General features: G+C 44.4%; 2 protein-coding genes across 2 annotated transcripts; both read left to right on the forward strand.

Annotated features, from left to right (window-relative positions):
- The first annotated feature begins 24 nt into the window (after positions 1-24).
- On the forward strand, positions 25-26,830 carry LOC111954101 (intraflagellar transport protein 172 homolog). The gene is given in 36 exon segments (XM_070435747.1): positions 25-131; positions 314-526; positions 642-745; positions 748-759; positions 918-1,013; positions 1,658-1,819; positions 9,896-10,083; positions 11,598-11,703; positions 12,471-12,550; positions 12,741-12,866; positions 13,467-13,599; positions 13,845-13,927; positions 15,684-15,819; positions 15,954-16,115; positions 16,525-16,649; positions 16,994-17,050; positions 17,052-17,085; positions 17,334-17,381; positions 17,383-17,399; positions 18,346-18,517; positions 18,990-19,100; positions 19,912-20,037; positions 20,274-20,372; positions 20,908-21,017; positions 21,657-21,720; positions 22,402-22,488; positions 22,596-22,659; positions 22,662-22,790; positions 23,139-23,181; positions 23,560-23,623; positions 23,847-23,942; positions 24,227-24,286; positions 24,531-24,632; positions 24,897-25,050; positions 25,594-25,685; positions 26,070-26,830. Coding segments are annotated over 35 exon segments (3,462 nt in total). The 5' UTR covers positions 25-131; positions 314-408; the 3' UTR covers positions 26,172-26,830.
- Positions 10,083-11,622, forward strand: LOC112067868 (intraflagellar transport protein 172 homolog). The gene is made up of 4 exons (XM_024134665.2): positions 10,083-10,806; positions 11,239-11,331; positions 11,402-11,485; positions 11,581-11,622. Exons 1-4 carry the CDS (start codon positions 10,756-10,758, stop codon positions 11,584-11,586), a joined length of 234 nt encoding a protein of 77 aa, XP_023990433.1. The 5' UTR covers positions 10,083-10,755; the 3' UTR covers positions 11,587-11,622.
- Positions 26,831-27,461: the final 631 nt, after the last annotated feature.

The following is a 27,461-nucleotide window of genomic DNA, read 5'->3' on the forward strand; positions in this document are numbered from 1 at the left end:
ATTTTTCGGAACATTGTGTTGGATCTTGACGTGTTTTGTTTGCTTCTTTTCAGGTTCACCTTGCTAACACAAAAACAAACAAGTCATCTACAGTCTACAGAAAAGATTCCTACGTTGTCTCGTTGACAACAGTGTGTGCTCTTGTTCTTTATTTCAACCTTCCCACTCAAAGTTGTACTCTGTGGTGGTGATCACAATAATAGTGAACTCCTCTCTGTATAGTGTCTCTGGTTCACAGTTGAAATRGTATCAGGTAGATGTGCATTGATGCATGTTGTGTATTGATGTGCCTGTCTCTCCAATCTTTTTGCAGGGTAAATTGTTGACCCACCCTTGGCTCCCCATGCCAGGGCATATGGTTTGGCAACAGCTTCATAGTGGCTGGATGTGACAAGAAGATAGTGGCCAATGGCAGGGAAGGTCACATCCAGCAGACTTTTGACTACAGCCGAGAACACGCTGAGAAAGAGTTCACTGTGGCCACCAGTCCCAGTGGACAGTCTGTGGTCATCGGCAGCTATTACCGGTCAGTCTTCATTTTGATACATCAGTATTCAGGTAATAAGCATGATATTACAACCTCATACAGTATCTTACATGGCTAGGAAGTTCTTCTGGGTGATAAATTGTTTTGTTCAAAGTCTTCAACTGGGGTCCTCTGAAAGGAGCATGGGACGAAGCATCCCCCAAAGAGATTCCAAACCTGTACACCATCACTGCCTTGGCCTGGAAGAAGGACGGCTCACACGCCTCTGTGCAGTTAGTAACCATACACGAACGAACACACCTGTTTGCAACAGTCATGCCATAATTGATTTAGCTCCGAATGTACTGTAGAAAGTAGGCTACACGTTGCCTTTCACAGCTTTTTGTAATTTAAACTTCATGAACGTGTTTTTGTCAATCCCTGTGTTCAGGGTACACTGTGTGGCGGAGTGGAACAGTTTTTCTGCTGCCTGTGGAGGAGCATCTACAAGAACAAATTTGAGATGACTTATGAGGGACTGAGTCGGGTACATTGTGATATTCACCGCCTTCAGTTCAGAACGAAAGGGTGGTCTTTTCAGTTCAGCTGACAAGGAAAGTTTAACTTGAGTCCTTGAGTTGTGGCTCACAGAGATTGTTGTTGAGCTGCGCTAATCACATCACCCTCTGTGGACTCAACAGTTCTTCTTAGCCATGTCACTTAATTCCTTGCGGGTGTCACACCAGCCTTCGCTTTGGCTCCCCCTCCTGTCCAGCTCAGGCATTAGGCGTTGCCGGCTTTCTAGCTGCTGGCAAACGCCTTTCACTCATCAACCCAGGACTTGTCTCGTCATCATTACACACACCTGGTTCCAATCCCCACGCTATCACTCTGTGTGTATAGATACTCCCTCTGGCATTTGTATTTGTCGTCATTGTAAATGTTGCTTGTTTTCCTGAGAGGAATCTCCTATTTCCTGAACCTTATTTTGCACTTTGGGTCTTGTCCCGCATTTATTTATGTGTGTGTATGTATGTGTGTGTAGAGATATCTCTCTCTCGCTCTCATATTTATACATAGAGAGAGTGCTTTAATAAACTTAGTAGTTCTAAACCTGCGACTGCCTACTCCTCTCTACGTTTGTGACAGTGGGTTTGTGGCTCAGTCTCTAACTGAACATTGTCTCTCCAGGTGATTGTAAAGAACCTGTCCACAGGGATGCGGGTTGTGCTGAAATCCCACTACAGCCATGAGATAGACGAGGTGAAGATCATGAGGAAGGACCGCTATCTGGTGGCCCACACCTCTGACACCCTGCTGCTGGGAGACTTGTCCTCCAACAACCTGAGTGAGGTATGACAGTCTGGCCATTCACTGGCAGATGGATAGGGGTTATTTGATATAGGAGTTGATGCTAATCTTTCACTATGGTTATTTCTTTACTTTCCTCCACTCGTGTGGTATTGCAGACTAGAATTTGAATTGAGCAGTTGGAAGAAGATTTATAACACTAAGTACTAGAAAATATATTTAATTGCCCTCACTGACTGGTGTCTATTGTAGGCCAACGTCCCCTCTGCGAAGTCTCAACATTACAGCTGGAACAATAACCGTGTAACCAACGGTTATGGATGAAGTTCCAAGGACCTGTTTTAAAATGTTATAATTAGAAGTTTGAGGGCTGTCAGGATTCAGTTTGCTAATATCTGGTTAATTGTGAGTTTAAGGAGCCTTCCTATGCTGGAGTGCTGATGTTTAAAATGACACGTAGTAATAATAATAATACGCCCTGGCTACAGGTATATGTGTAATGTAGTGTAAAGCAGGGAGTGTCGCCCACCTCACCCAAGGTGAACAAAGACCCCTCTGCTGTTGTTTTTTCAGATGGCAGGGCCATTCTTCTTTGAAAATGAAATGGTACAATTCCCAGTTTTAGCTTTGTTTGCAGTTTTTATGTGCTGTTGTGAGGAGTTTTCTGCCACTGCTATCCCAACTTATGAATAAGAAAATACCCGTCATGCACCTGTTAACTGGCTGTCATTGCTTCTTCAACATAGGAATTCTGAATTGTCTTTTAGTAGGGAGTCAGCTGCTGACTGATGTGTTGTCAGGTGTGTATGATTTGCAACACTGGGGGCGCTGATGCTGGTGGAGTGCGGCAGCAACAACATCCTGGGATCAGTGAGAACTGAGTTCATGAACCCACATCTCATCCGGTTGGTGTTCACCCATTCTCCTCCTAATGCATATTATATAATAGAAAGCAGTTTATGAATTTATAATCACTTACTAGCACAATCATAGACCTTTTTTCCAGCCTACTATATTAATGTTAAAAATGGTCACTAGGTGGTAGTGTTGAGCTTTGGTTGTACATGACAGTAAGGCATACTTAGTTTGAATGCATAAGAAGGATAAGTGTTTTGCATAGAGCTGTCAAGATAGTTTTCGGTGGAGAAAGTTAGTCATTACAAATCCATCCTACTGTATTTATTGCTGTCAAGATTGTCAGATTGGCGTTATTTCTGTGCTAATGGTTGGAGGTTCAGGCTGGTATTAACATTCCTCCTGAGCTCCCCGATCTGTCTGCCTCACACTGTCTGCATCGCTAGTGTTTGTCTCAATGAGCGCAAACAGAATGGAGTTGAAGACAGCAAAAAGTTAGCCTACCTGATTGACATCAAGACCATTGCCATTGGTAAGTGTGTTTGTGGAAGGTGATGCTATGAATATGTATGATGCAGAGAGTATGCTCCCTGAGACCGAGGACATAAAAACATGATTTCTGTGCTGCAGAAATATATTTTTTCAGGTTAAGCCAAGGTTATGACTGTGGTGCTTGTTGACTATAACTTTCATTCTCAGGCCAAAAATACATGGCCTTTTGTATTTACAGAAGTGTAAAATATATATTTTTTTATCTCTGCTATTACTATCTATTGAAGTGATTTGCAGCCAACTTACCCGTGTGAAGTAACTGCTAAATCTTTGAAATAAGTGTTTGCAACCTTCACTCTCAGCCCCAGTTCCAGCCCAGCCCGCCACTCCACTCTTATTGTAGATAAAGAGTGTCTAACACACAAAGACGCTGACTTGCCCCTTTTTGTGATGGATGATCCCCATTCATGTGGAGGCAGGCAGGTGCTGCTTCGAGCAACCTGGCCCCCACGTTGCTTTAGGTATTGATTAGGTAAACGACCGTTTGATTGTAGCGGGCCCACACCCTCCCCCTCTTCCCTCTCTCCCCTGGAGCAGCCTGAGATGCCGGGCCCTGTGAGGGCCGGTACAGAGAGATACTGAAACAAACGGGCATATGCCGCTTTCTGAGAACGATGCCTTTCAATTAGGTGTTGACCCCACGGCGGGCCGGGCGTGCGGGGTGGTGAGCGGCTGTGTTAAGTCTGAATCACTGCCCAAGCAGCCCTGAGCTGAGCACCATCTGCCCTGTCCACTTCCTGTGCTAATTAAGTCCAGGGATGTCCTTCTGTCGGCTGCCGAGCTGTTTTTTATTTTTAGGTGGTGAAAATGAGAAGCAACCTCCATGCAATTTATTTCTCCCCCTTGAATGACAGGCGCAGTTATTTATTTTTCCCTCCCTCGCATTGTCAGTTGTGTACTTAACCTGCTCTGAAAGTGTAAATTGGGAAATGCTTTTTTAGCCATGTTTCTCAGAAGCTTAATTACAGAATAAAAGGAGAGGCAATGCCAGGCCTCTGTCAAATGATTTATGAGAGAATCATAGATGTGTTTGTTAGAGTGGATGGATGCTGACTGTGAACATTGCCGTATTCATATTTCATTATGTCTTTGTTCTGTTAGCCCATCAGTCACCACATATCTTTATTTTTATCTCTTGTCTCTAGCAGATGGATAGATATATAATGTGGCTTTAAACGTGATACACCACCTCTCCCCTTAGTACAATCACTCTGGAGTTGAGAATGTTTTCTGTCTCCCTCAGCCGACCGTCAGTGATTGATACTATGCCCTACAGGCACAGCTCAGGTAATCTTCTCCCTCCCACTCACAGTGGATTTGGCTGGCGGTTACAACCTGGGAACCATCAGCCACGACTCCAAGACTGACTGGTTGGAGCTCAACTAGATGGGGCGCAAGCTGCTTTTCAGGTACAAGAAACTGCGGGTGAGGCAGCAGCTCAAAGTAACGGGCTGCCTAGAGCTATGCCTGTTTGATGTGCTCTCTCTTGGGCAAAGGATGACAACCATTTTAATTGGGAATCCCTTTGGGAGCTTCTGACTGAGAAGTGACAAATTTTACTTATACACGGTGTAAAAAGATATTAAGAACACCTTCCTAATATTGAGTTTCACCCCCAATTTGCCCTCAGAACAGCCCAATTCGTTGGTGTATGGACTCTACAAGGTGTCGAAAGCATTTCACAGAGATGCTTGCCCATGTTGACTCCAATGCTTCCCACAGCTGTGTCAAGTTGGCTGGATGTCCTTTGGATGGTGAACTATTCTTGATACACACAGTAAACTGTTGAGTGTGAAAAATCCAGCAGCATTGCAGTTCTTGACGCAAACGTGTGCACCTGGCACCTACTACCGTACCCTGTTCAAAGGCAAATCTTTTGTCTTGCCCATTCACCCTCTGAATGGCACACAATCCATGTCTCAATTGTCTCAAGGCTTAAAAATCCTTCTTTGACCTGTCTCCCCTTCATCTACGCTGATAGAAGTGGATTTAACAAGTGACATCAATACTGGATCATAGACTGACCAGGTGAATCCAGGAGAAAGCTGTCTTGGAAAGGTGTTCACAATGTTTTGTTCACAATGTTTTGTACAGGGCAATGTTTTGTACAGGGCATGTTTTGCTATGGTTCAGAATTTGTTGTAAAGGACCCAGTAGACCTTGATTTCTAGTTTTGAAAGGTGCATTACTGCTCTGATTTGAGTTTCTTTGATTCCTTGCATCACTGCCTGGTCCTCTCTCCCCCTCCCTCAGCTCCACCTGTATGACGTAGAGAGCAGCATTAAAACCACGGTGTTGAGTTTCTGCTCCTACGTGCAGTGGGTTCCCGGCAGTGACGTAGTGGTGGGCCAGAACAGAGGTGACCTGTGTGTGGTACAACATCGACAGCCCAGAGAAAGCCACCATGTCCCCCCTCAGGGTGAGAGAGGGAGGTCCTGGCCAACTCATGTGCTACTGTTCCCTCACAGTAGGCCAGCTGGCAAGGCCTAGCGTCACCTCGTGGGCTGGGCTGACTCCACTACTTTCTATTTATAGACCAGACCGTGAAGTTTAGTACCCAATTCAACCCAATGTGACCGACTGTGAGCTGCTCTTCTTTTTTACCCCCCCAGCCATTCAGAAACATTCATTCCTTTCCAAAAAAATGTTGTGGTATCCATTGGTAGTTAGTCTTGTCTCAACGCTGCAACTCCTGTACGGACTCGGGAGAGGCGAAGGTCGAGACCCGTGTCAACCCAACCAAGCCACACTGCTTCTTGACACAATGCCCACTTAACCCGGAAGACAGCCGCACCAATGTGTCGGCGAAAACACTGTACACCTGACAACAGTGTCAGCGTGCACTGCGCCCGGCCCGCCACAGGAGTCGCTAGTGCGTGATGTGACAAGGACATCCCTGCCTGCCAAACACTCCCCTAACCCGGACGACGCTGGGCCAATTGTGCGCCGCCCCATGGGTCTCCTGGTCGCGGCCGGCTGCTACAGAGCCTGGACTCTAACCCAGAATCTCTAGTGGCACAGCTAGCATTGCGATGCAGTGCCTTAGACCACTGCACCACTCGGGAGGCCCTAGAAACATTAATTCCTAATGCTTGTGTTCTCATTGTCCTCGACAGAGTGGCGCAGAGGTCTAAGGCACTGCATCTCAGTGCTAGAGGCGTCACTACAGAACCTGGTTCGATTCCAGGCTGTATCGCAACCGGCCGTGATTGGGAGTCCCATAGGGCGAAGCACAATTGGCTCAGCGTCGTCCTGGTTAGGGTTTGGCCGGGGTAGGCCCTCATTGTAAATAAGAATTTGTTCTTGACTGACTTACCTAGTTAAATAAAGGTTAAATATTTGATTAGGCCTCGGAATGCAGAGCTATAAGGGCTGAGAATAGGGCTAACTTAGCTTCTCGGATAACGGGACTGGCTGTAAGCGAACGAGTGTTGCGCGTTTTGAGCAATACTGGCTGCTGTATCCAAGGCTCAGCCAATCGTTCACATAGCAACAGAATGCAGCGCAGCACGCGACTGAAGGAAGAAGACAACCAATTTACTAGTTACAGCATCAACGCGCCTCTGGAAAGGCAGCTTGTCAGTTACACCAGCGCGTCCCCTGAACGATAAGGAAGAGGTAACGTTAGGTGACCACCGGGACGGGGGTGAGAAGGTGATGAAGCGTACTTCATGAGCTCTAGCTGAAAAACTACTGGCATTTGGAAAGTTTGAGGTGAGGGAGAAAGTGTGAACAAGTATTCCCATTGTTAAGTATCTTGCTAGCTGGATCAAATTCTCCATAGCTAGCCAGAGAAATGTTGAGCAATGTTAGCCAATTTATCTGATCAAATAATTGAGTTTATGGTGTGAAAATTAGCTTGCTAATAAAGTCGGACAGATAACGTTACAACATCAGATGAGCTAACATTAGTAACCTAACCAATTCGCTATAGTATTGTAATGAAACAGCAATGAGCAGGTCTCAAACCCTCGACCTTCTAGCCCGAAGTCCAGTGCGCTATCGACTGTGCCCCAAAAGCATGTTCAAGCGGCAGAGTCGATATCCGCACTTATAAACCCAGGGTCGTTACATTATTAACGAACTATTCACTATCTGTTAACACATGTTTTCCCTCGACAGTATGTGGTTAATTTTCAGAATGAGAGAATTAGGTGAAAATGCTTGTTAAAACTTCTTATGGCTGCAGGGGCAGTATTGAGTAGCTTGGATGAAAAGGTGCCCAGAGTAAACTGCCTGCTCCTCAGTTCCAGTTGCTAATATATGCATGTTATTATTAGTATTGGATAGAAAACACTCTGAAGTTTCTAAAACTGTTTGAATGATGTCTGAGTATAACAGAACTCATATGGCAGGCAAAAACCTTAGAAAAAAATCCAACCAGGAAGTGGGAAATCTGAGGTTTGTAGGTTTTCAACTTATCGCTTATCGAATACACAGTGGGATATGGGTCAGTTTGCACTTCCTACGGCTTCCACTAGATGTCAACAGTCTTTAGAACCTTGTCTGATGCTTCTACTGTGAAGTYGGGCCGAAGGAGACGGGAATGAGTAAGGTCTGCCATGAGCTGACCATGCGCGTTCACATGAGAGGGAGCTCTGTTCCATCGCACTTCTGAAGACAATGGAATTCTCCGGTTGGAACATTATTGAAGATTTATGTTAAAGACATCCTAAAGATTGATTCAATACATCGTTTGACATGTTTCTACTGACTGTTACTGAACTTTTTGACATTTCGTCTGCTTTTAGTGAACGTGCTTCGTGACTTTGGATTTGTTTACCAAACACGCTAACAAAAGTAGCTATTTGGACATAAATGATGGACATTACCGAACAAAACAAACATTTCTTGTGGGAGTCCTGGGAGTGCATTCCGACGAAGATCAGCAAAGGTAAGTGAAGATTTATAATGCTATTTAGGACWTTTGTTGACTCCACAATTTGGCGGGTAACTGTATGGCTTCCTTTTGTGGCTGAACGCTGTTCTCAGATTATTGAATATTGTGCTTTTGCTGTAAAGCTTTTTTGAAATCTGACTCAGCGGTTGCATTATGAACAAGTTTATCTTTAATTCTATGTAAAACATGTATCTTTCATCAAAGTTTATGATGAGTATTTCTGTTATTTGATGTGGCTCTCTGCAATTTCTCCGGATATTTTGGAAGCATTTCTGAACATGGCGCCAATGTAAACTCAGATTTTTGGATATAAATATGAACTTTATTGAACAAAACATATACGTATTGTGTAACATGAAGTCCTATGAGTGTCATCTGATGAAGATCATCAAAGGTTAGTGATTCATTTTATCTCTATTTCTGCTTTTTGTGACTCCTGTCTTTGGCTGGAAAAATGGCTGTTTTTCTTTGCGGTGACCTAACATAATCGTTTGTGGTGCTTTCGCTGTAAAGCCTTTTTGAAATCGGACACTGTGGTGGGATTAACAAGAAGTGTATCTTTAAAATGGTGTGAAATACTTGTATGCATACTTGTATGCTTAATTATGAGATTTCTGATTGAATTTGGCACCCTGCACTTTCACTGGCTGTTGTCATATTGATCCCGTTAACGGGATTGCAGCCCTAAGAAGATATTATTAAACAAGTGGATTTAGGGATCAAGTGTAGCTGGAGCTGGGCCTGGTTTAAGATGGGTGCCACTATATAGGTGAATGGAACACCACACACTTTCCCTTTTTCTCACTTTTTCTGGCACATTATAGAACAGATGTCCACAGGTAGAAAGTGTACAATGTAATAATGTGCAGTGTAGCCCAAATATATTGTTTTTGTTGTGTTGAACTTGTAAGACGTGTGAGTGAGGGGGAGTTATACTTTTTTTTATACTTGGTGTACTTTATTTTTCCACACATGTAGCCATGTGCACTTGATCAATGTCTATACTGGCCACTATAATAGAGCAAAAATACAATGTCTGTTTTTCATTATATTTCTACTTTAAGATGTTTTTTTTCCCCCCAGAGTGCAATATTTATGTGTGGTCACAAGCGTTCTATTATTATTAAGGCTGTCATGGCRAACTGCAATATTAGTGTATTGTTTATTTTCTCAAGACTTGAGTGTCATTTGCAGTAAAGTCTAGACAACAAATAACATTGGATTGCTTTCTTTTCATTTTTTAGCTGTGAGTTAGGTTCACATTAACCTATATTTCACGCACAGAGACTGATCATGTAGATTATATTCTTTGTTGTTTAAAACCTGCATTTCCCCCTAGCAGGGATTTATTTTTTGCGCGTTTCAGTGAAGAAGAAAAGTCACCTTTTTGGGCCCTCACCAGTTTGCATCCCTGAAGAATGCAGTGGGTTTTTTGCAATGCATGAAAGTGGCAGCTAGTGTCAAGAGATTATTACTATACTTGTTTCTGAATTGGTTTTGATTAGATCCTCATTGTGCAACATCCATGCAAGGGCGGAATTTGTGGGTTTAAAATGCAACTATTTCGGTATGCATTCCACACTCATTTTGAAAGAAATGCTGTGTCCCCTATTTGAAGTGTATGTAGTCTATTTTGACAACCAGCACTTTTATTATTATTTATTTTTTGGTCGAACTGTCACCGTATAGCTTCAAAAAATAATGTGATTCTGTTGAATATGTTTTTACTTGTATTCTTTGTGGCTCTKCTGCTGTGTGTTGTCACTGGGGATCGTCCTGCTGTGTGACTCACGTGTGTGTGTCTTCCTCAGAGCCACAGCGTTCCTGGAGACTCTGGAGATGTCCTCAGAGACGGAGGACATGTGGAAAACTCTGAGCAAACTGTCCCTGGAGGCCCGCCAGCTCCACATCGCAGAGAGGCCAGCACAGTTGGGGGCCCCACACACACGCACACTCTCCATACATGCCATTGTGTGTCCCCCAAGGGTGCTAAGCAACACTAGGCTTATCTTCTAATGCAGTCTTTTCTATACCCCTCCCTCCGTTTTAACTTGTGAAAAGTGACTCGTCTCCTGTGAAGATGTTTAGCCTAGAGCAGCCCCTCCCCTCTGGTTTTCTGAGCTGTGTGTGTGACTGGGGGGCAGAAATAGTACAAAGCCAAGCAGCTCATCCAGAGCTGAGTTTACTCTGTAATACTCATGTTGAGAAGTCTCGCTCTCTTAATAGGACATTTAGCTTAAGTAAGCACCACCAGAGCAAGTTTTTGTCATTTTTCCCTTTTTATAGGCATTTTCCTTCTATTTTTGGGGGGTGAAAGTTAGATTTGACTGTAGCATGGCATCAATAATGCGGCGAGATTTCGTTATGTATGTATTTTGATTTGCATAAATGCAGAAAACGTTTTGTCCAGAGGAGAATGTAAATGAAGGAGAGTGGTTTGCTAATAAGATGGCGAGCGCAGCTTTTTAGCGTGATGCAACTTCTCTGAAAGAGCTGGTAATACAGCCGGCCCAGGTTAGAAGCCATTGAAACCTTCTTGTGTTAACCCTYGCGCTGTAGCATGTTGTTTTAGAGGTTTAAAAGTTTATCTGTAAACATTTAATTTTGCTGCACCCTCATTGTCCCTTAAGCCATTTTTGTGTTTCTTTTAGGTGCTTTGCTGCCTTGGGGGATGTCTCAAGTTCGCTTTCTGAACGAGACTAACAATATCGCTGACCAATATGTACGTATTGTAGTGTGTGTTGGTCTCTCCCCTTAGTAGTGTTGGAGGCTCTAGTTTGGGTCCACTTGAATGCTCTGTTGGAGGAAACCCAATCCAGGTGTTCCATCTGAGCTACAAGGCTGAGCTCTGAGTGTCTGTTGGGGCCCCTGTGTGGGTTTCTCTGGCCCCTGGCACACTGCCCCCCCACCCCCCCAGCCTGGCACCCCTGTCTGCACAGCTGCTCCCTGGCTGGCCAGGCCATTCAGTCAATCCATTACATCACTCAACTCCGCTGAGTTACTAAACCCCAGTAATGCTTATCACACACACACCTGTTAGCCATTGTTGCAGGGGTCTGCTTGCTAATGCATAAGTCTGCACCAGTCTGCTAGAAAGGACATTCCATTTAGTTGATATTACCTGTATGTGACACTTGTCTTGTCTAATCTCCAGGGTGGTGATGGTACAGAGTTCTACCAAGTCAAAGCACGCCTTGCCATGCTGGACAAGAACTACAAGCTGGCAGAGTTGTACTATATGGAGCAGGTAAGAAAACATGAATCTGGAGAGTTTGGTCTGAGACTTGCAGAGACTCCCAGCCTCATGTATAATTAAGTGTTGTGTGCTCTACAATGCCATTGAGGTGCTGGAAATGTATCAYGAGCTTCACATGTGGGACGACTGCATCACTGAGGCCAAGGTAAACCAGTACTGAGAGACTGGCGTACCCTGGAGTAGCCAGTACTCATGGACTTTGAACTAGACTCAGTCTCTTGTCTTCCCGGGGCTACCCAGAGCTGAACAACCTGCAGTCACAGCTACTACCAGTGGCTGATGGAGACCAACCAGCATGAGAAGGTTGGCGAGGTCAAAGAGGGGGAGGAGGACTTCATGGGCGTCGTCAACCTCTACCTCAAGGTGGGCCTACCAGCCAAGGCCGTTGAGTTCGCTGTGTGACTTTGCAGTGGTCATGACACCCACCCTCTCATAGAACTCAACTGGGGCGGCCCAGTTGGGGCGGCCCAGTTGAGTTCTATGAGAGGGTGGGTGTCATGACCACTGCAAAGTCACACAGCGAACTCAACGGCTGCCGTTAACATTACACTTGGCCTCTTCAAGACAACATGGCTTGTCTTCCAGCSACAGTGGAGAAGTTAATGAGATGAGATTAGTGGTTGTTTAGATCCCCTCTCCGGTGCTCCTGATGGAGAAGTTCTGAGGGACTCGGCTTGATTGTCTGGCAATGTGATTTGTGTGTGATGGATAAGTTGGCTTGTCTTTTGTGAGGCAGCAGAAGTTGGTGCAGAGAGAGACAGATGTGCAGTGTTCTAGCTCTGTGTACACCCTGAGTCTCAGTGCTGATTAAGATCTTACTCTGGGCCATGGGTGACTCCTCAGAACAGATGTCAGGGAAGGTGTCTGTGCGTCTTAATAAAGGATGTGCTGGGAGGGATGTTAGTCAGCCCTCTGTTTTCTCTCTGTTTCTCTCTCCTCAATCTTTCACTCTCTTCTCTCTCTCGCTCTGTCCACTTTTCTCCTAGTTTCTCTCTGTTTCTGTGTCTCTCTCTCTCTCTGCTTTTGAACCATCTGGTTATGGACCAGAGGTCCTGAGATGCTCTAAGTGACTAAATGAGAGGGAGGAAGTTGAACTGAAACTAATTAACTTTTTTCTCCCCTATCATCAGGGAGGAGATCTGTTTGAGAAGATCAGGAACCACCAGAGGGCTCTGGACTGCTACCACAAGGGCCAAAGCCTTCAGGAAAGGTAGGCCTGACACAGCAGGTGGAGGTTAACATATTCATTAACATCACCTATTGGGTACTGTTATGTATTAGTTCTTTAGTTGGCCCAATCTTGATGGTGGGTTTTTTACTGGTTTAGAGAATTATACTGGTTTAGAGAATTAATTGCAAACTATATTGATGTGAATGTAACTGGGACGTCTTTCCCTGAGGGTAGTTGTGGAGCTGGCTCGTGTTGCCTTCCCAACTGACGTGGTGAAACTGGAGGAGGACTGGGGAGACTACCTGGTCCAGCAGAGACAAATGGACGCTGCCATCAACCATTACATCGAGGCTGGGTGAGTCAGCTCTGCTGTCTCCCCATAAGTTAATCCAACCAGGGAGGAAGTGATATAGAGAGAAGGAAAGAGATGAAAGGAGTGGGAGACAGGAGGAGCTGGTGTGAGGGGTTTGTTTATAAAGTGAAGTGAATGATTAATTTCCTGTGTAATCAAATGGAGGTGTTGTTCATTAGGCAGCGCCAGGGCTTCAGTCCCCAGGGTAGGCTGCTGTAGATAGAACACTGGATGCTAATTGGATGGCTGGCCCTCTGTTAATACTGTGGGGGTCTGACTGACTGGCAAAATGGGCCTCGGTAAAGCTCCATCTCCTACTAATCACATACTGCTGGGAATCAACACATAGGAATCAAATAAAGAAATAACCAATAAAAGTTGATGTGTGGAGTACTTTGACAGGATCCTGACATTGGGTAGTGCCAGCCTAGTCTTAATTGCTCCCTGGCTGGGCTGGGCGTAGCCTATTAGTTTCTCCATGGGGATGAATAAGGTTGCTTTGTATTGTATTTGATTAGTTCAATGTCCTTCATTGGTGCAAACGCTTCATCGACCCCTTTGCTCTCCCCCTCCTCTCCTACCCCTTTTATCTCTCTATCATAGTTGTTCCTCGAAGACCATTGAGGCAGCTGTAGGCGCTCGCCAGTGGAAGGCGGTCCATATCCTGGAGTTACAGGAAGACCGGTCAGGAGGGAAGTACTACCTGAAGATAGCCCAGTACTACGCCTCCAGCCAGGTGTGTGAGGACAGAGTGATGGAGAGAGCGGGAAGGGAGGAGTTGACCGCAGCCTCATTCCAACTGTTCTGATGAGTCAGGGACCTAGCAACCTGGCAGCTGGCGATGTCTGCTTTTTCCAGACCAGACTCCTCTGTGCTGCGTGAGCAGCGTGTTTGCAGAATTTAATTAAAGTATCGATGCAGTACTTTGAGTGCTGGAATCCACAGAAATTCATGCATCTCTCTCTTTCTGTGGGAACCCAGGTTGCAGAGCCCCTGTTTGTGAAGAGAGACCACATCAAAGATGCGATTGATATGAGCCTGCTCCCACCCACCGTGAACATAAGGTATGTATCCTCAATGTCCCATCTCGTCATCTGGCTCTCCCAGTTTCAATTGCCAGGGGGTTGATTGAAATGGGAAACACTGCTGTGCTTTCTATGTTTAGTTGTAGCAGGCCTGTGTGTTCTTTTTAAAGTGGGATTTAGAGTGAATTGTGGTGGGAATCAAAGTGAGTTAGTGATCTGGCTAAACACACAAATTGTCACCTACTTTGTAAACAACAGGTGTGGACTAACAGTGAAATGCTTACTTACAGGCCCTTCCCAATAACGCAGAGATAAAAATATTAAAGCTTATATCAATTAATCAAGTGTATTTATAAAGCCCTTTTTACATCAGCTGATGTCACAAAGTGCTATACAGAAATACAGCCTAAAACCCCAAACAGCAAGCAATGCAGATGTAGAAGCACGGTGGCTATGAAAAACTCCCTAGAAAGGCAGAAACCTAGAGAGGAACCAGGCTCTGAGGGGTGGCCAGTCTTCTYGCTGTGCCGGGTGGAGATTATAACAGTACATGGCCAAGATGTTCAAATGTTCATAAATGACCAGCAGGGTCAAATAATAATCAGTGGTTGTAGATGGTGCAACAGGTCAGCACCTCAGGAGTAAATGTCAGTTGGCTTTTCATAGCCGAGTTAGACAGCAGGTGGGGTAGGAGAGAGTTCGAAAACAGCAGGTCCGGAACAAGGTACCACATCCGGTGAACAGGTCAAGGTTCCATAGCCACAGGCAGAACAGTTGAAACTGGAGCAGCAGCACGACCAGGTGGACTGGCGTGGTCCCTGTGTTCCGTTCTTCCGGGAGGGAGAGAGAGAYAGAATTAGAGGGAGCATACTTAAATTCACGCAGGATAAGACAGGAGAAATAGTCCAGAGATATAAATATAATAACACAATGCATAAATCTAACTTGGCTATGTAGGGGGTTGATTGATTGTGTGTCCTAGCTGGCAGCGAAATGTATGACCCGGAGGACGTGTCGGCTCTGTACATCAGCCGAGCCCAGGACCTGGGGAGAGAGGGGAAATACAAGGAGGCAGAAAGGTAACCTCTCTCATGACCCTGTAAAACAACACATTTCACTGCACCTATCCTGTGTATGTGACAATGAAACATATTTTATGTCATGTCCACTCCCTCTCTTCTTCCTCTTTTCCTCTCTCTCTCCCTCCCTATCATTCATTACCCTCTGTTTTACACCCGTATCGACCACAACCCTGCTGCCAAATTCATGATGGATTTTATCACGTCAAAGGCAAAGTTTTCCGACATTGGGTTATAGGGCCCTGCTTATATTTCACTCACATCCAGAAAATTGTCAGTTGCAGTTCAGGTCAAGGTCCGACTACAACAAATTGACAAACAAAAGTGTTCATTTGCCGTGCACTGATAGCAAATTGGACTTTAATAAGGTCTGTGCTGTGTTGTGTCGACCTCCAGTCTATCTGCCTCAAAAGGGGCCTGTGTCTTTCCATATTAGACAGAGTAATCTCCCTCACGCTGCAAGCCTGCCACAAAGTCAATATGTCACCATGTGCCCCCAACTCTGTCATCTCAATACTTGCCTCGCTTATTGATCTCTCCTGTGAGAAATGTGGAGTAACATTCATCAGTAAAGGGCAACTTCATTTTTTTGAGGTGAAATTCTATTTTCTTCTGATGCCTAATTTGCAGTTTATGTTTTCAGAGATTAAGAATTACTCAATCTCCATGCATAGCAATGCAATCGTGTGTGTGTGCCTGGAATATGTCGCAAACAGGCTGTTTGCGACAGTGGAGAAGCCGGACCTGGCCATCGCTATGTATAAGAAGAATAAAATGTTTGACTACGTGATTCGCCTGGTGGCCAAACATCACCCAGACCTACTGGCTGACACTCACTTGCACCTGGCCAAGGTCAGCGATAGGGGGCGCTGTCCAAAGAGAAAATATAAACATCTTAGGGGGATTATTCTGAAAAGTTCTTATGAGAGAGGCTCAAGGTGATTTAGATTAATCAGGTTAAGTCTGAGTTCCCTATCTATTCCAAGAGTTGGGGACAGAGTCCAGGTTTTCAGAAGCAGAGTACCACTATATGGAGGGCCAGGAGTGGAAGGCTGCAGTCAACATGTAGTGTCAACGACATGTGGGAGGGGGCCTACAGGGTACGTGTCCACACCACTAACAAAGTTGACCTGAGAGTCCATGATACGGTGAGTGTCAACAGCAGGACTGTGTGATTGTAARATCCCTGGCTTGGCCTGTATCAAAGACAGTGGTCTGTGCTAACAGACAGAGCAGAAGTAGCAAGGGGTGGATGTGTTACGCTGCAAGACCTCTCCTAACACTCTAACAACATCCTCACCTGGCTGCAACTGTGCTACTTCTGCGCCCTCCTTTCTGGCCCGCCATTGGACCAATATAGAGGCACATAAATGCACATCCTCTTTATTTAACACTTAATTGTACAGTAATTTATTAAGAGCTCCAGTATCTAACTCTCTGTATGTAGCTGTTTCACTCTCTCTTGCTCTTCTCTGTGCTGTGAGGTGATTGATGGTGGGAGCTTCTGGCATATTAATCAGTTGTTCCTGCTCCTCTTCCGTGCGTGGCAGGTGGTGAGCAGCCAGTGCTCATAAGCAGGTGGCCTACCTGTGGGCCAAGAGTCTGGGAGGGGAGGCTGCCGTCAAACTGCTCAACAAGTTTGGTCTGCTGGAGACCTCCATCGGCTTTGCAGCAGACGACTGGTGAGTAGATCAATGCACTGGACTACAATTTACTGTACTGCCTGGAACCTCAAGCTCTTCAATATCGTCATGTTGACAAAGTGATGAAGAATCTCCCTGCAGTTAAATTCTGATCACTGGGAGGTACTTGACGAAGTATCTGATGTTTCTGTTCTGTGATTGACACAATACCAAGCCTGCTTTATATTGCCCAACAAGTTTGAATTTTAAAACATTTATTTCATAGTCTGAAGCATTCAACAGGACACAAGCTATTGAGACCTTCCCCATTCATTCCTATGCGAGGAGTCTGTTGGTGCTGTACAGTAGATTGTGGTCATGATTCTTCTCTTGTCCTCTCTCAGCTCCTTTGACTTTGCCTGTGAACTGGCTCGTCTATCCACCAAGAACACGATCCCTGAGCCACCTGAAAAACGCCTTAATGTTGGAGGATCAGGTATAATACCACAGCTTATGCAATCCCAACATACAGACACGCTCACACCACAACACCTCCTCATCCTAACAATCACACACTCAAGGTTACTCTGCAGCTTGCATCAGCTCAAAGATTAATACAAAATTCTCCATTGCCGGCCCAAATTTGTGTCTGAGCGCTGTTTCCGCAGCCATTAAATGTCACGCATGCATTAGTAATCCCTCCAACGCCGAGCACTGAGCTGTGATAATGTTTCATTTTTCAAGGGCAAGTTCACCGAAGCCGAGACAGAGTTCATCAAAGCGGGGAAGCCAGAAAGAGGCGGTGCTGATGTAAGTATATCAGGAGGAGTTATTCACCAGCTAGCAAGAGGTGCTGGCATGTGTCCCCTACAGAAGTCAGAGCTTCAAGCCTTCCTTAGTAGACTTCAAACGGAGCGCCGGTGCCAGCACAGCCCTTTCAGAACTTCCCCTCACTTCTCTGTACGTTGGTTATAGACCACCTAATAAGTGTGTGAGATGTGGTGCAGGCAGGTTTGGTTGGAGGGGAGCTCAGCTCTCACTAACATGTAGCTGAGGAACGCTCAGCCCCGTTCTCTTATATCGAGGCGGAGTTGACTTTTGATAACTGGTCGTGGGATTTGCTTTGTTTGCCCTTCCGTGGGGTGTGGGGTGCTGAAATTCATACTTTTAATAAACTTTTTGTGAATAAAACCAGACTTTTTTGCTCATTAGCTGGGTTTCAATTAAGTCTGTGCTATCCGGTATCCTTGGGACGTCCTTACCGTAACCATTTAAAATGTAAACTTTAATGGGGTTGGGGTTAGGTAGGGATTATGGTTAGGGCAAGAGTAGGGGTTAAGGTTAGGGTTTAGGGTAGGGACGTCCCAAGGATCTTGAATTGCACAGAACCAATTGAATCTCAGGTTACAACCATAGTTGTACAGGACAAACATGGGTACAGGTAACCGTATTCAGATATCGATATCAAAGAACGGAGTTGAGGATTCTTCAGCTCGTAGAGGAACTGGAGCCCTGAGCCAGTTTGATCTCTATGCTGTAGAGAGTATAGGATGGGAGACCTACAGTATTAGTGCTACTGGAAGATAACATCATGAGTCACGTTGTCTAGTTGATATCAGCTGGAGCGCTTTAATCTGTTAATATCAAGTATTTTAGAGTGTTTGCTGTCTTCAATTTGAGCAATAAAACAGTTGAACTTGGAGCTATAACAAAATGAAGAGGGAGGTTAACTCCTAGCCGGGTGTGTCCCTTACAGGTACGTCCATAACCAGGACTGGGTTAGAGCCCGGAGGGTGGCGGAGGTCAACGACCCAGACAGTGTGTCAGATGAGCTGGTGGGCCAGGCCAAGTTCTGTTTTGAACAGAGAGACTTTCACAAGGCTGAGGCCTGCCTTCTCTGGCCTCCGAGGCCAGAGCTGGCCATTTAAGTAACACAAAGTAAGAGACTGTCTTTGTGTTTGAACTGGGCAGAACTGACACTCCAGACTCCTAATTGACAGTCAAGAGCTGACAGGGTTGGTTTGAAAGAGGACTTTGGAGATGTGAATGAATCAAACCATTTGACTCAGATTATCCTCAGTGAGGTTGAATACTTTAAATCAGGAATTATTTCTGTCATTTAAAAAAGAAACGGTTACATTTATGCAAGAAGCCACAGTGATTATATATATTATATAGTGAGCCTTCATTCTTAATCAGAGGGTTCATATTCTAGTCAATTCATTATTCTCTGTTTTCTGGAAGTCTGGGGGTAGCTTTACAGAGAACACTACAGGTTAAACAGAATGCAATGCTCCGTAATGTTTTCATTCCATTATTCCTACTTTGTTTGGCTGGATATGCTTCAGAGTTGGATGCCCCCTGGTACTGAGTGCTGCTGTTGGTGTTTTGTTGTCTTAGGACGCGGAGATGTGGAGTGATGCCATGCGGATCTGTAAAGGGTACCTTCCCAATAAGCTGAGCGTCCTTCAAGAGGAGTACGAGAAGGAGGCTGCCAAGAAGGGCTCCCAGTGAGCAAGACTCACTCAAACATCTGTGTTTTTACCATCCTTTTTCCTGGTTATTATCCCATTTTTAACATGTTTGTTTGTGGCTTTGGAGAGGCAGAGAAAACGTGTTTCAACGTTGCATGTTAACAGAGAAGGAGAAGAGAAACTCATGTACACACACAGTTTGTGTCGTGGTCTGTTATTAATCTAGATGTGCATTGGGTTGATTCGTTATTAAACATTGGCAGCTTTTTATCCTGAATTAAATCCATAATGAGCAGCTCATTGAAGTGCAGACACGCAGGGCCTCTGTCAGTCTCCAACCATCAGCTCCCTGCTTTTAATGACTTGTGGGAAAAGATCAAAGCCTCCGTCATAAAGAAAGGGGGGGAAACGAAGAGAGACATTTATTTTGCAGTCTTTAGTTCAGTTCCTAATTGAGAGTAATTCAGCCCTCTGATACTGTCAATCATGCTCAATTGAGAGCCAGAACACTCTAACACATGTTGCCATTCACTTTGACTCTTGTCTCTGTCTTATAACATCACAAGGGTTGAGTTTGTAACGCATGGGAGGAGAGGGAGAGAGATAGGATTTTAATGAGAGTGTGCGCTGTGTATTCTTGTATTTGCCTTCGAAGCCTGAATCCTTAATCGCAGACAGACATGTACTGTATTCTGTCTGTTCTTAGAATGGGCTTCCAAGTCTTATGTTCTAGTTCTGTTATTCCCTTCACTTCCATCTGGTCCGTTAATCACCAATGCGTCTCAGTTATATCTAATTCATAATGCCAAGGAGGACATGTAAATGTCTTACTGACGTGTGTTCTGTCTGTGTACGGAGGGGTGGAGCAAGCTGGGGAATGGGAGCAGTCTGGGGAGTACGCCCGTGCCGTGGAGTGTTACTTCAAGGTTAAGGACTCCACCAACGACCTCCTCGTGGAGAAGTGCTGGATGAAGGTACACAATGGAGCCCCAGGACTGACGATGAATGTCACTATAACACAACCCACACATGCTGTCCTTACAACCCGACTGGTGTAGTGTCACTTGTGTTTTTGGTTATGAGACAAGCCTCTATCTGTGGCCCTGGATGGACACCCGTGCCGTTTCATATTTCCTGTGTATTTCTGTGCCACTGTCTGTGGCCGTGAGTGTAGCGCCTCAATGTTTCCTGTGTGTGTGACCTCCCCCAGGCTGCTGAGTTGGCCATCAAGTTCCTGACCCAGGAGAGGGCTGTGGATGTGATCCACGCTGTGGGCCCTTGCCTCACCCAGCTCAGGAAGTACAGTGCTGTGAGTCACCGCACACTTCCTGCTGTGGCTCCCTCAATACTAACGGCCTCTTGATATTGATCATTCAGTGTTATTTTGTACAGGCATGGTTTCAGGCTACTGTATGTCAACTGGTATGTGGAAATTCTATTGAAGTAATTACAGCAATTTCATGCTATTTAGAAAGTTTATTAATATTGATTTGACATGGAGTGTGGAAGACAGGTGTCCAGTCAATGATTGCCTCGACGGGACCATTATGTGCATGTTCATAGCTAGTCTTGAACAAATACAGTATGAATGTTCATCTTTCAGTCTTTCAAAATGTTTGAGGTCAAATAATCTATGTTGTCTTTTAGAAAAATTCGGTGAAAAATATTTAGGAGTCGTAACTACATTCTGCAACAGGTTTCATCAATCTAAAGGTGTGGAGGCCGCTCTGCCAACGGAAAGCGAGTGTGTTGATAGAAAATGACGAGGCATCCTATGTTTTATGCCTATTCTCTGGCGTCCTTCAAGCATTCTTTTTCGATGCCAAATGTTTTATTTTCCTCAGGCGGCTGAGCTGTACCTCAGCCTGGACCTAATTAAGGAAGCCATAGATGCATTCATCGAGGGAGAAGAATGGAACAAAGCCAAGAGAGTGGCCAAGGAGCTGGATCCAAGGTGAGCCTGTCTACAACGCTGCCTGGTCGCCCCTGACAACAAGCCTATCCGGTTAGAATACCACCTCTGTCATTAGGCTACAGCTAGGGGAAATCAGTGTCAGTCAGAGGCCTCACAGACATCAGTCAGCTGCTGCTGCTCCCAAAAACCAGAGAGACGGAGGAAGATTTAGTGAATGGGATTTGATTCCTTTCATCTATTCTGCATGTTGCATTATAGTCATTTAGGATCTCATCCAGAGTGAACAACAGTAGCTAACTAGTTGTTTATTTTGTCAAAGTTGATTTTATTAGACATTGTTTGTCAAATGTACACGTTTTGACTTCGCTTTGTCTCAGCATCCCTGTTTGTTTCAGAGCCTTTATAAAGCGTATATAATCAACGGCTGTCTGTCTGTAGGGAGAACAGAACCGACTCCTTCAGACAATGAGAGCTGCTGATGCTCCATAGGCTCCCACTTATTACTGTCATCCTTTTAGTACAGTACATTTGTGCTGTGATTTGTCTATCTAGGGAGTATTACATGGTTACATCGCTTTCTTGTACTCCAGCTCCTGAACAGTCATTATAGTACATAATAGAGGACAATGAAGGACATTTAACTTTTCTTCTGCATTGTGTGTCTGTCTATTCATGTAGGTTTGAAGATTATGTGGACCAGTGATAGAAACAACATTTGAGAAACCAAGGCAAAGTGGATTCGGTGAGGAGCTACAATTTAACGCAACTACGTATTGCAAATAATAAGCCTGTTTTTAAGTAATACTAACTCAGCAAGTACCGAATAACTTACAATATTATATGTATCCAATTATATAAAAAAATATATTTTGATTTCAGTAGAAAATCAGGAAGGGAAGTGTCATTGTGTGGTGGTGTGCTGTAAGATACCTTTCATGTCAGTGTGCCCACCTCTAATTCCTCAACTCTCTGCCTCCTCCTCACCTCTTTCTCTGCTCTCCTACTATTGGGAGGACACCATTGAAATGGTGGCCTAGGTTCCATCCACTCAGAAATAAGAGCGAAATAACAAAATGGATCCATATTCCCAGTCCTTGCTCTCTTTGTTATGCCACATTAGACTGTCTCAGTGGCTCTGACTTCTCTAGTTGAATGATGATGGAAAAAGTCCTGCCTGTGAAACGTGAATGGCAGATTTCGAAGGACGTGTCACTGTGTGTATTGTCTGCATAATGCACCAAAGACTTCATAATGTGGGTGTTTGTAACCGTCAGGCTAGTTTTAAAAGCAAGTTTCTGGATGCTAGCTATTACAAGGCTTCCATTGCCTTGTAAACCTACTGAAAGGCTTCCATTGTTAAAAAAAAAAAGTTGTTCTGTAAGTGTATACCATATTAGTAATTTGTGATATTCTCTAATCCTAGCTGGTAGGAGTGGATGTCATGGCAGCTCTGGACATGTATGCTGAGAGAGGCCAATGGGCGAAGTGCATAGAGATCGCCTCTAAACAGGTAGTGACTCAACCATCAACACTCCTGCTTTAGTTTCATTGTCTTTCATCCTTATTTTTATGTTTTCAGTTTTATTCCATGACCATTTTTCTTTTTAATATTTGTAGAATTACAAGATTCTTCAAGTGTGTGTGGACTTGTACGCCGCCCACCTGATCAAGGAGGGAGATGCGGAGAAGGTGCCCCAGCCAACCCCCAGAACTACAAGATGTTCCTGGACCTGCTGAGCCTGTTAGGTAGAGACAGCGCTGAGTCCTTCCGCATGTGGGCCGACTTGAGAGACGTAATGCTGCTGCTGATGAGTACAGGTCCAGAGGGAGACAGGAGATAGTGACAGGTCACAACGTACTGTATAGCAACCACTCGTATTGGCCCAATGCGTAGTCTCTGTGTGTAGTTGCTATGTAATGACAGTTTTAAAGTAGTGAGTTTTATTTTTAATAGTCTCGTTGTCTATCTGTTTGCAGTGTGAGAAGCTGACCAACTCTTTGAGCAGATGCTGCTGATCTCTCACTAACGCGCCAAGGGGTTGACCAAGTCTTATATACACTGAGTGAACAATCATTAGGAACACCTGCTCTTTCCCTGACATAGACTGACCAGGTGAATCCAGAGCTATCATCCCTTACTGATGTCGCTGGTGACATAAGTGGTTTATGTGACCAGGAATGTTTTACTCAGTTACCCTCACAGGTAGGCCTACATTATATTGTGTTTTTATGCAACTTTTTTGGGACATAATTCATCAATAGGATAATAACTAGTTAAAAGATCACATTTGGGATGTGGTTCATGATTAGCCCAATAGGGTAAATGCAGATAGGCAACCCCATGCTTCAGCCTATTTATTAGCTTTTTGCTGCATCAGTTGCATACCTGATAATATGGACCATGCATAGGCTATAAACATGGCCCAATATGTTAACATAATTTAACACATTTTTACCAATGTGTTAATGGGCTCATTTCTGGAAGTGGAAATTATATTTTAGATGGTGGCAGCATACTTTTATTTTCATTCATTTTTGAGTAGAACGTCCTTCTGCATTGTGTGTCTATCTATTCATGTAGGTTTGACGATTATGTGGACCAGCAATACAAACAACACTTGAGAAACCAAGGAAAAGCGGTTTCGGTGAGTAGCGACAGTTTTGAGTGTGTCAAGAACTGTAACGCTGCTGGGTTTTTCACGCTCAACAGTTTCCTGTGTGTATCAAGAATGTTCCACCACCCAAAGGACATCCAGCCAACTTGACAACTGTCGGAAGCCTGTTTTTGTATAGTGTTGGCTGTGGTACACACTCACTTCTGATCTCTCTCTCTCTCTCCTCTCCACCCCTCTCCCTATCTTTCTGTAGGTCAGTGTGGCTGCCAAGCTGTCTATCTCCCTGCTGCGCCACACAGAGTTTATCCCAGCTGACAAGGCCTTCTACAAGGCGGGCATGGCTGCCAGGGTATGAGAACTGCTCGTATGAGCCTCGGCCAATCACGGGAGATGGGGGGGTTGGTGTTGCTGTAGCCCCCTGGGAACTACTCTGATCAAAGTCACCTGAGTCTGTGCTCCTGGTAGGGCCGCTGGAGGTGTTATGAATAATGTTGTGCTCAAACAGCAGTATGAAGTAGCTTATCGCATCGTCAATGTTCAGAATTACATTTTTGGGGAAAATGAACAAAAATGAAATCATTTTGGAAAATGTCAATCTCTCCCAACTCGCTGAACTATTGATTCTCTCTACAGGCTGTGGGCTAGGAGAACATGGCCTTTATCTTCCTGAACCACTTCCTGGATCTGTCTAATGTGAGTCCCCACTCAGCTTTACCTCGGGGTTTCACCTCAACTTGACCGAAATCTGCTGACTTTTTCAGTCAGCATAAAAACTTCACACGTAGCTTATATGATTGATGACAATCTATATTTCATCATATAAACAGTGAGTAACTGTCCCGACTCAAACATTTTCTGTATCCATTGTTTTAATTTGAACGTTTGAAGATGAAATAATGAATGAATGTTGTCTTGATACCTGTTGTGGTATTTCCAGGGGATAGATGAAGGGAATCTGGACACTCTGGACCACTCTGATTTCCAGGACACGGACATCTCTGACGAGCTTCCTGTCCCTGCTAAGCTACACGTCATTAAGGCACAAGTCGATATTGTTTGCTTTGCTGTGTCGTTATGTCTTACAACATGACATGTCTGAAATGTTGCTGTGTTATAACTGTCCTGTGACAGTGTTAGCTTGATAGCTCTATATCATGACGTTGTTGGCTTAGCTACAGTATATTACTATTTAATGAGGTGCGTAATGTTGCTGTTGTGTGACTGTCCTGTTATAGTCTTATGATGATACTAGGCTGTGATGGTGTTATGGTATGAGACTGTTGTTGATGTTGTCATATCCCAGGATGCCCAGCGTGAGGAGATCCGTGACTGGGTGTTGACGGTGTCCATGGACCAGCGGATGGAGAAGGTGCTGCCCAATGACGAAAGGGACACCTACGACGCCTCTCTACTGGCAGCCAACACCGGCATCTGCTACCTGCCTTGCGTTATCACAGGTGGGTGGGAGAAACCCCTTACAGAGCACCTTACCCTCTCCCATCTCTATGGCATTACCCCAGTGTCTGTACCATCTACTCCAGGGGTGTGAAAAGTCTTGGGTGTGTCTGTGTGAGGGGGCTATTGTTGGAGAGTCTTTGACCTTAATTAAATATTTTATAATTGCCATGTTATTCTTGTAATTTGCTTAGATTCACAAAAGTACATATGAACCCCAACATTTTGTTCTTCAACCTAACTAGTTGATGGCATACATGTGTATACTGTACCTGTAAGCAAAGCAGAGGTGCTTTCTCAGAGGCCTGCACCAGTCATAACATTACTGACAAGACACAGGTGCATATAACCTGGTATATAGTATGTAAAGATGCAGTGCTATCCAGAGATGCAGGGACTGAATGGCATCCCACAACACCCAGAGGACTGTGTTGTGTTCAGGGAGGCAGTTAGCAGACCCACGTARGATGGCAGACCTGTTAATTGGTTGGCTAAACATACGACTGTAATGAAAGCTCTCTCTCTCTCTCGCTCTCTAAACCCAGGCTATCCGGTCTTGTGGAATAAGATTGAGTTCAAAGGACCTGGCAAGGCAGCTAACAAGGACGACTGGAATACATTCGTAATGGCCACAAGGGTAAGAAGGGGGTTTGTTATGTTAGACCTGGAGACTGCATCACTGTGCTTATGACTTCCTCTGCTGATTTAGCTGCTAGTCAATCAGCCATCACCCACATGAAACACTGGGTTTGATTTAGAATTTATCCACACTTTTGATCACAGGCACTCATGCAGGTTTAGAATGTACAACATGTAGGGTTGCGTCTTAGAGAAGGGCCCATTTTCCTTTGTGTTTCATCCTTCCTGTGTGTGATTTGGATTACAGTGTGATTTAAGTAAATGGACTAATGTCCACAGATTTAAAGACTGGCTTATTACACGTGTGTGTATATATATATATACACACACACATACGTGTGATCTGATATGTGATTGGCTAGTCTGTGTGTCCTCCTCTCAGACCACTCACAGCCCGGAGTGCCAGGATTTACTGAAGTTTGTGAGTCTGGCGTGGCGGACTCCCCACCTTCGGCTTCTTCCACTGACAGGACCAAGATGCTGAAAACTCCATCTTCGTCCAGTGTACCTCATACCCATAACTACAGTAACTTACCATACCGTACACTGCTTAGAGCCTCTGCCTACTTCTGAGTTATTTAATCCATCCTCTCCATCTCTGGTTTGGTTTTAGCGTTGAGCAGTTCACATCATTCCATAACAATAGACTGTTGAGAAGACCTGTTGTGTTACTGCGCCATACATTTCTGCAGCGCTGACATCAGCACAGTCCTTACTGGCATCCCATTGGTCACTTAGTCCCTGATGTCAGGATTCTGTGTCACCATGGGGATGTCTGTAAAGTTCAGCAGAACATTCCTCTTCTCCTCTCTGTCCTGTTTTACCTTTGAATGTGTGTTCATTTTCACCTATGTTCCTGGTACTGCTGAAGGACTGGAGTAGGCTACAACCAAAGTGGGTTTTTATTTAGTTGAGGGACTTCAAAGATGCCTTTACACTTCAGGTGATGTATCTTCATAATCAGAAGTGCTGTTATCTGTAATAAGTGTGCTGTGTTCTAAAAGCAAAGTTCCTGTGTGATAGGAGAATTTGACATAATGCAATTTAGAATACTGTTGGCTTCATGTATTGTTGGATTAAATGCAGATTTGAATGTATTTCATATGTTGGAAATATAGTTCAATAAAAAATATTCTGCATCAATTTCTTCTAATAATCAGGTCTTGGTTATTAGAGCTTTAATATAAGTAAATACAAGGCCACCTAGAAAATGGGAGAACTGTTAGGCCCCATTCTTTTACTCATTTAGTTGTGTGTTCAACCAAAATGACATTTAGTTGCTGAACAGAAAAGGTAGACCACACAGCTCAGTGCATGTATTATCTTATAGCTATTAGTAGACTACCTGCTATTAAATTGGGTTCTAGGTCTGTAAAAATGTTATGAATCATCGCACCCTTACCCACTCAYGTGGAGTGATTCCCAGCTGAAGAATAACCTTTGTCCACAAGGGGTATCAGCCACCAAAATGCCCGTTCATGGACATCATTAGAAAGGCCCACCCAAATACATATCATTCTGATTTTTTTTCCCCACAATAAAGGTAAAATAACTAGTCTCTTGTAGAGCAAAATGGAACATAATAGATTATAGGACTGTATCTTCATGACAATATTTATTTTAAGAGGGGGTATACAGAAATGAGGTCAGCACAGGTATCAGTTATCTCCTCAGCAAGGTATCACTGAGAGATCATCTTTGTGGTAACCAACTCTATTTTGTCTCCATACCTGACAATATATATTTTTTTACCTAATTTTCAATATAAATGTTG

This window comes from Salvelinus sp. IW2-2015, linkage group LG28 (genome assembly GCF_002910315.2).
Source record: "Salvelinus sp. IW2-2015 linkage group LG28, ASM291031v2, whole genome shotgun sequence".
NCBI lineage: Eukaryota > Metazoa > Chordata > Actinopteri > Salmoniformes > Salmonidae > Salvelinus > Salvelinus sp. IW2-2015.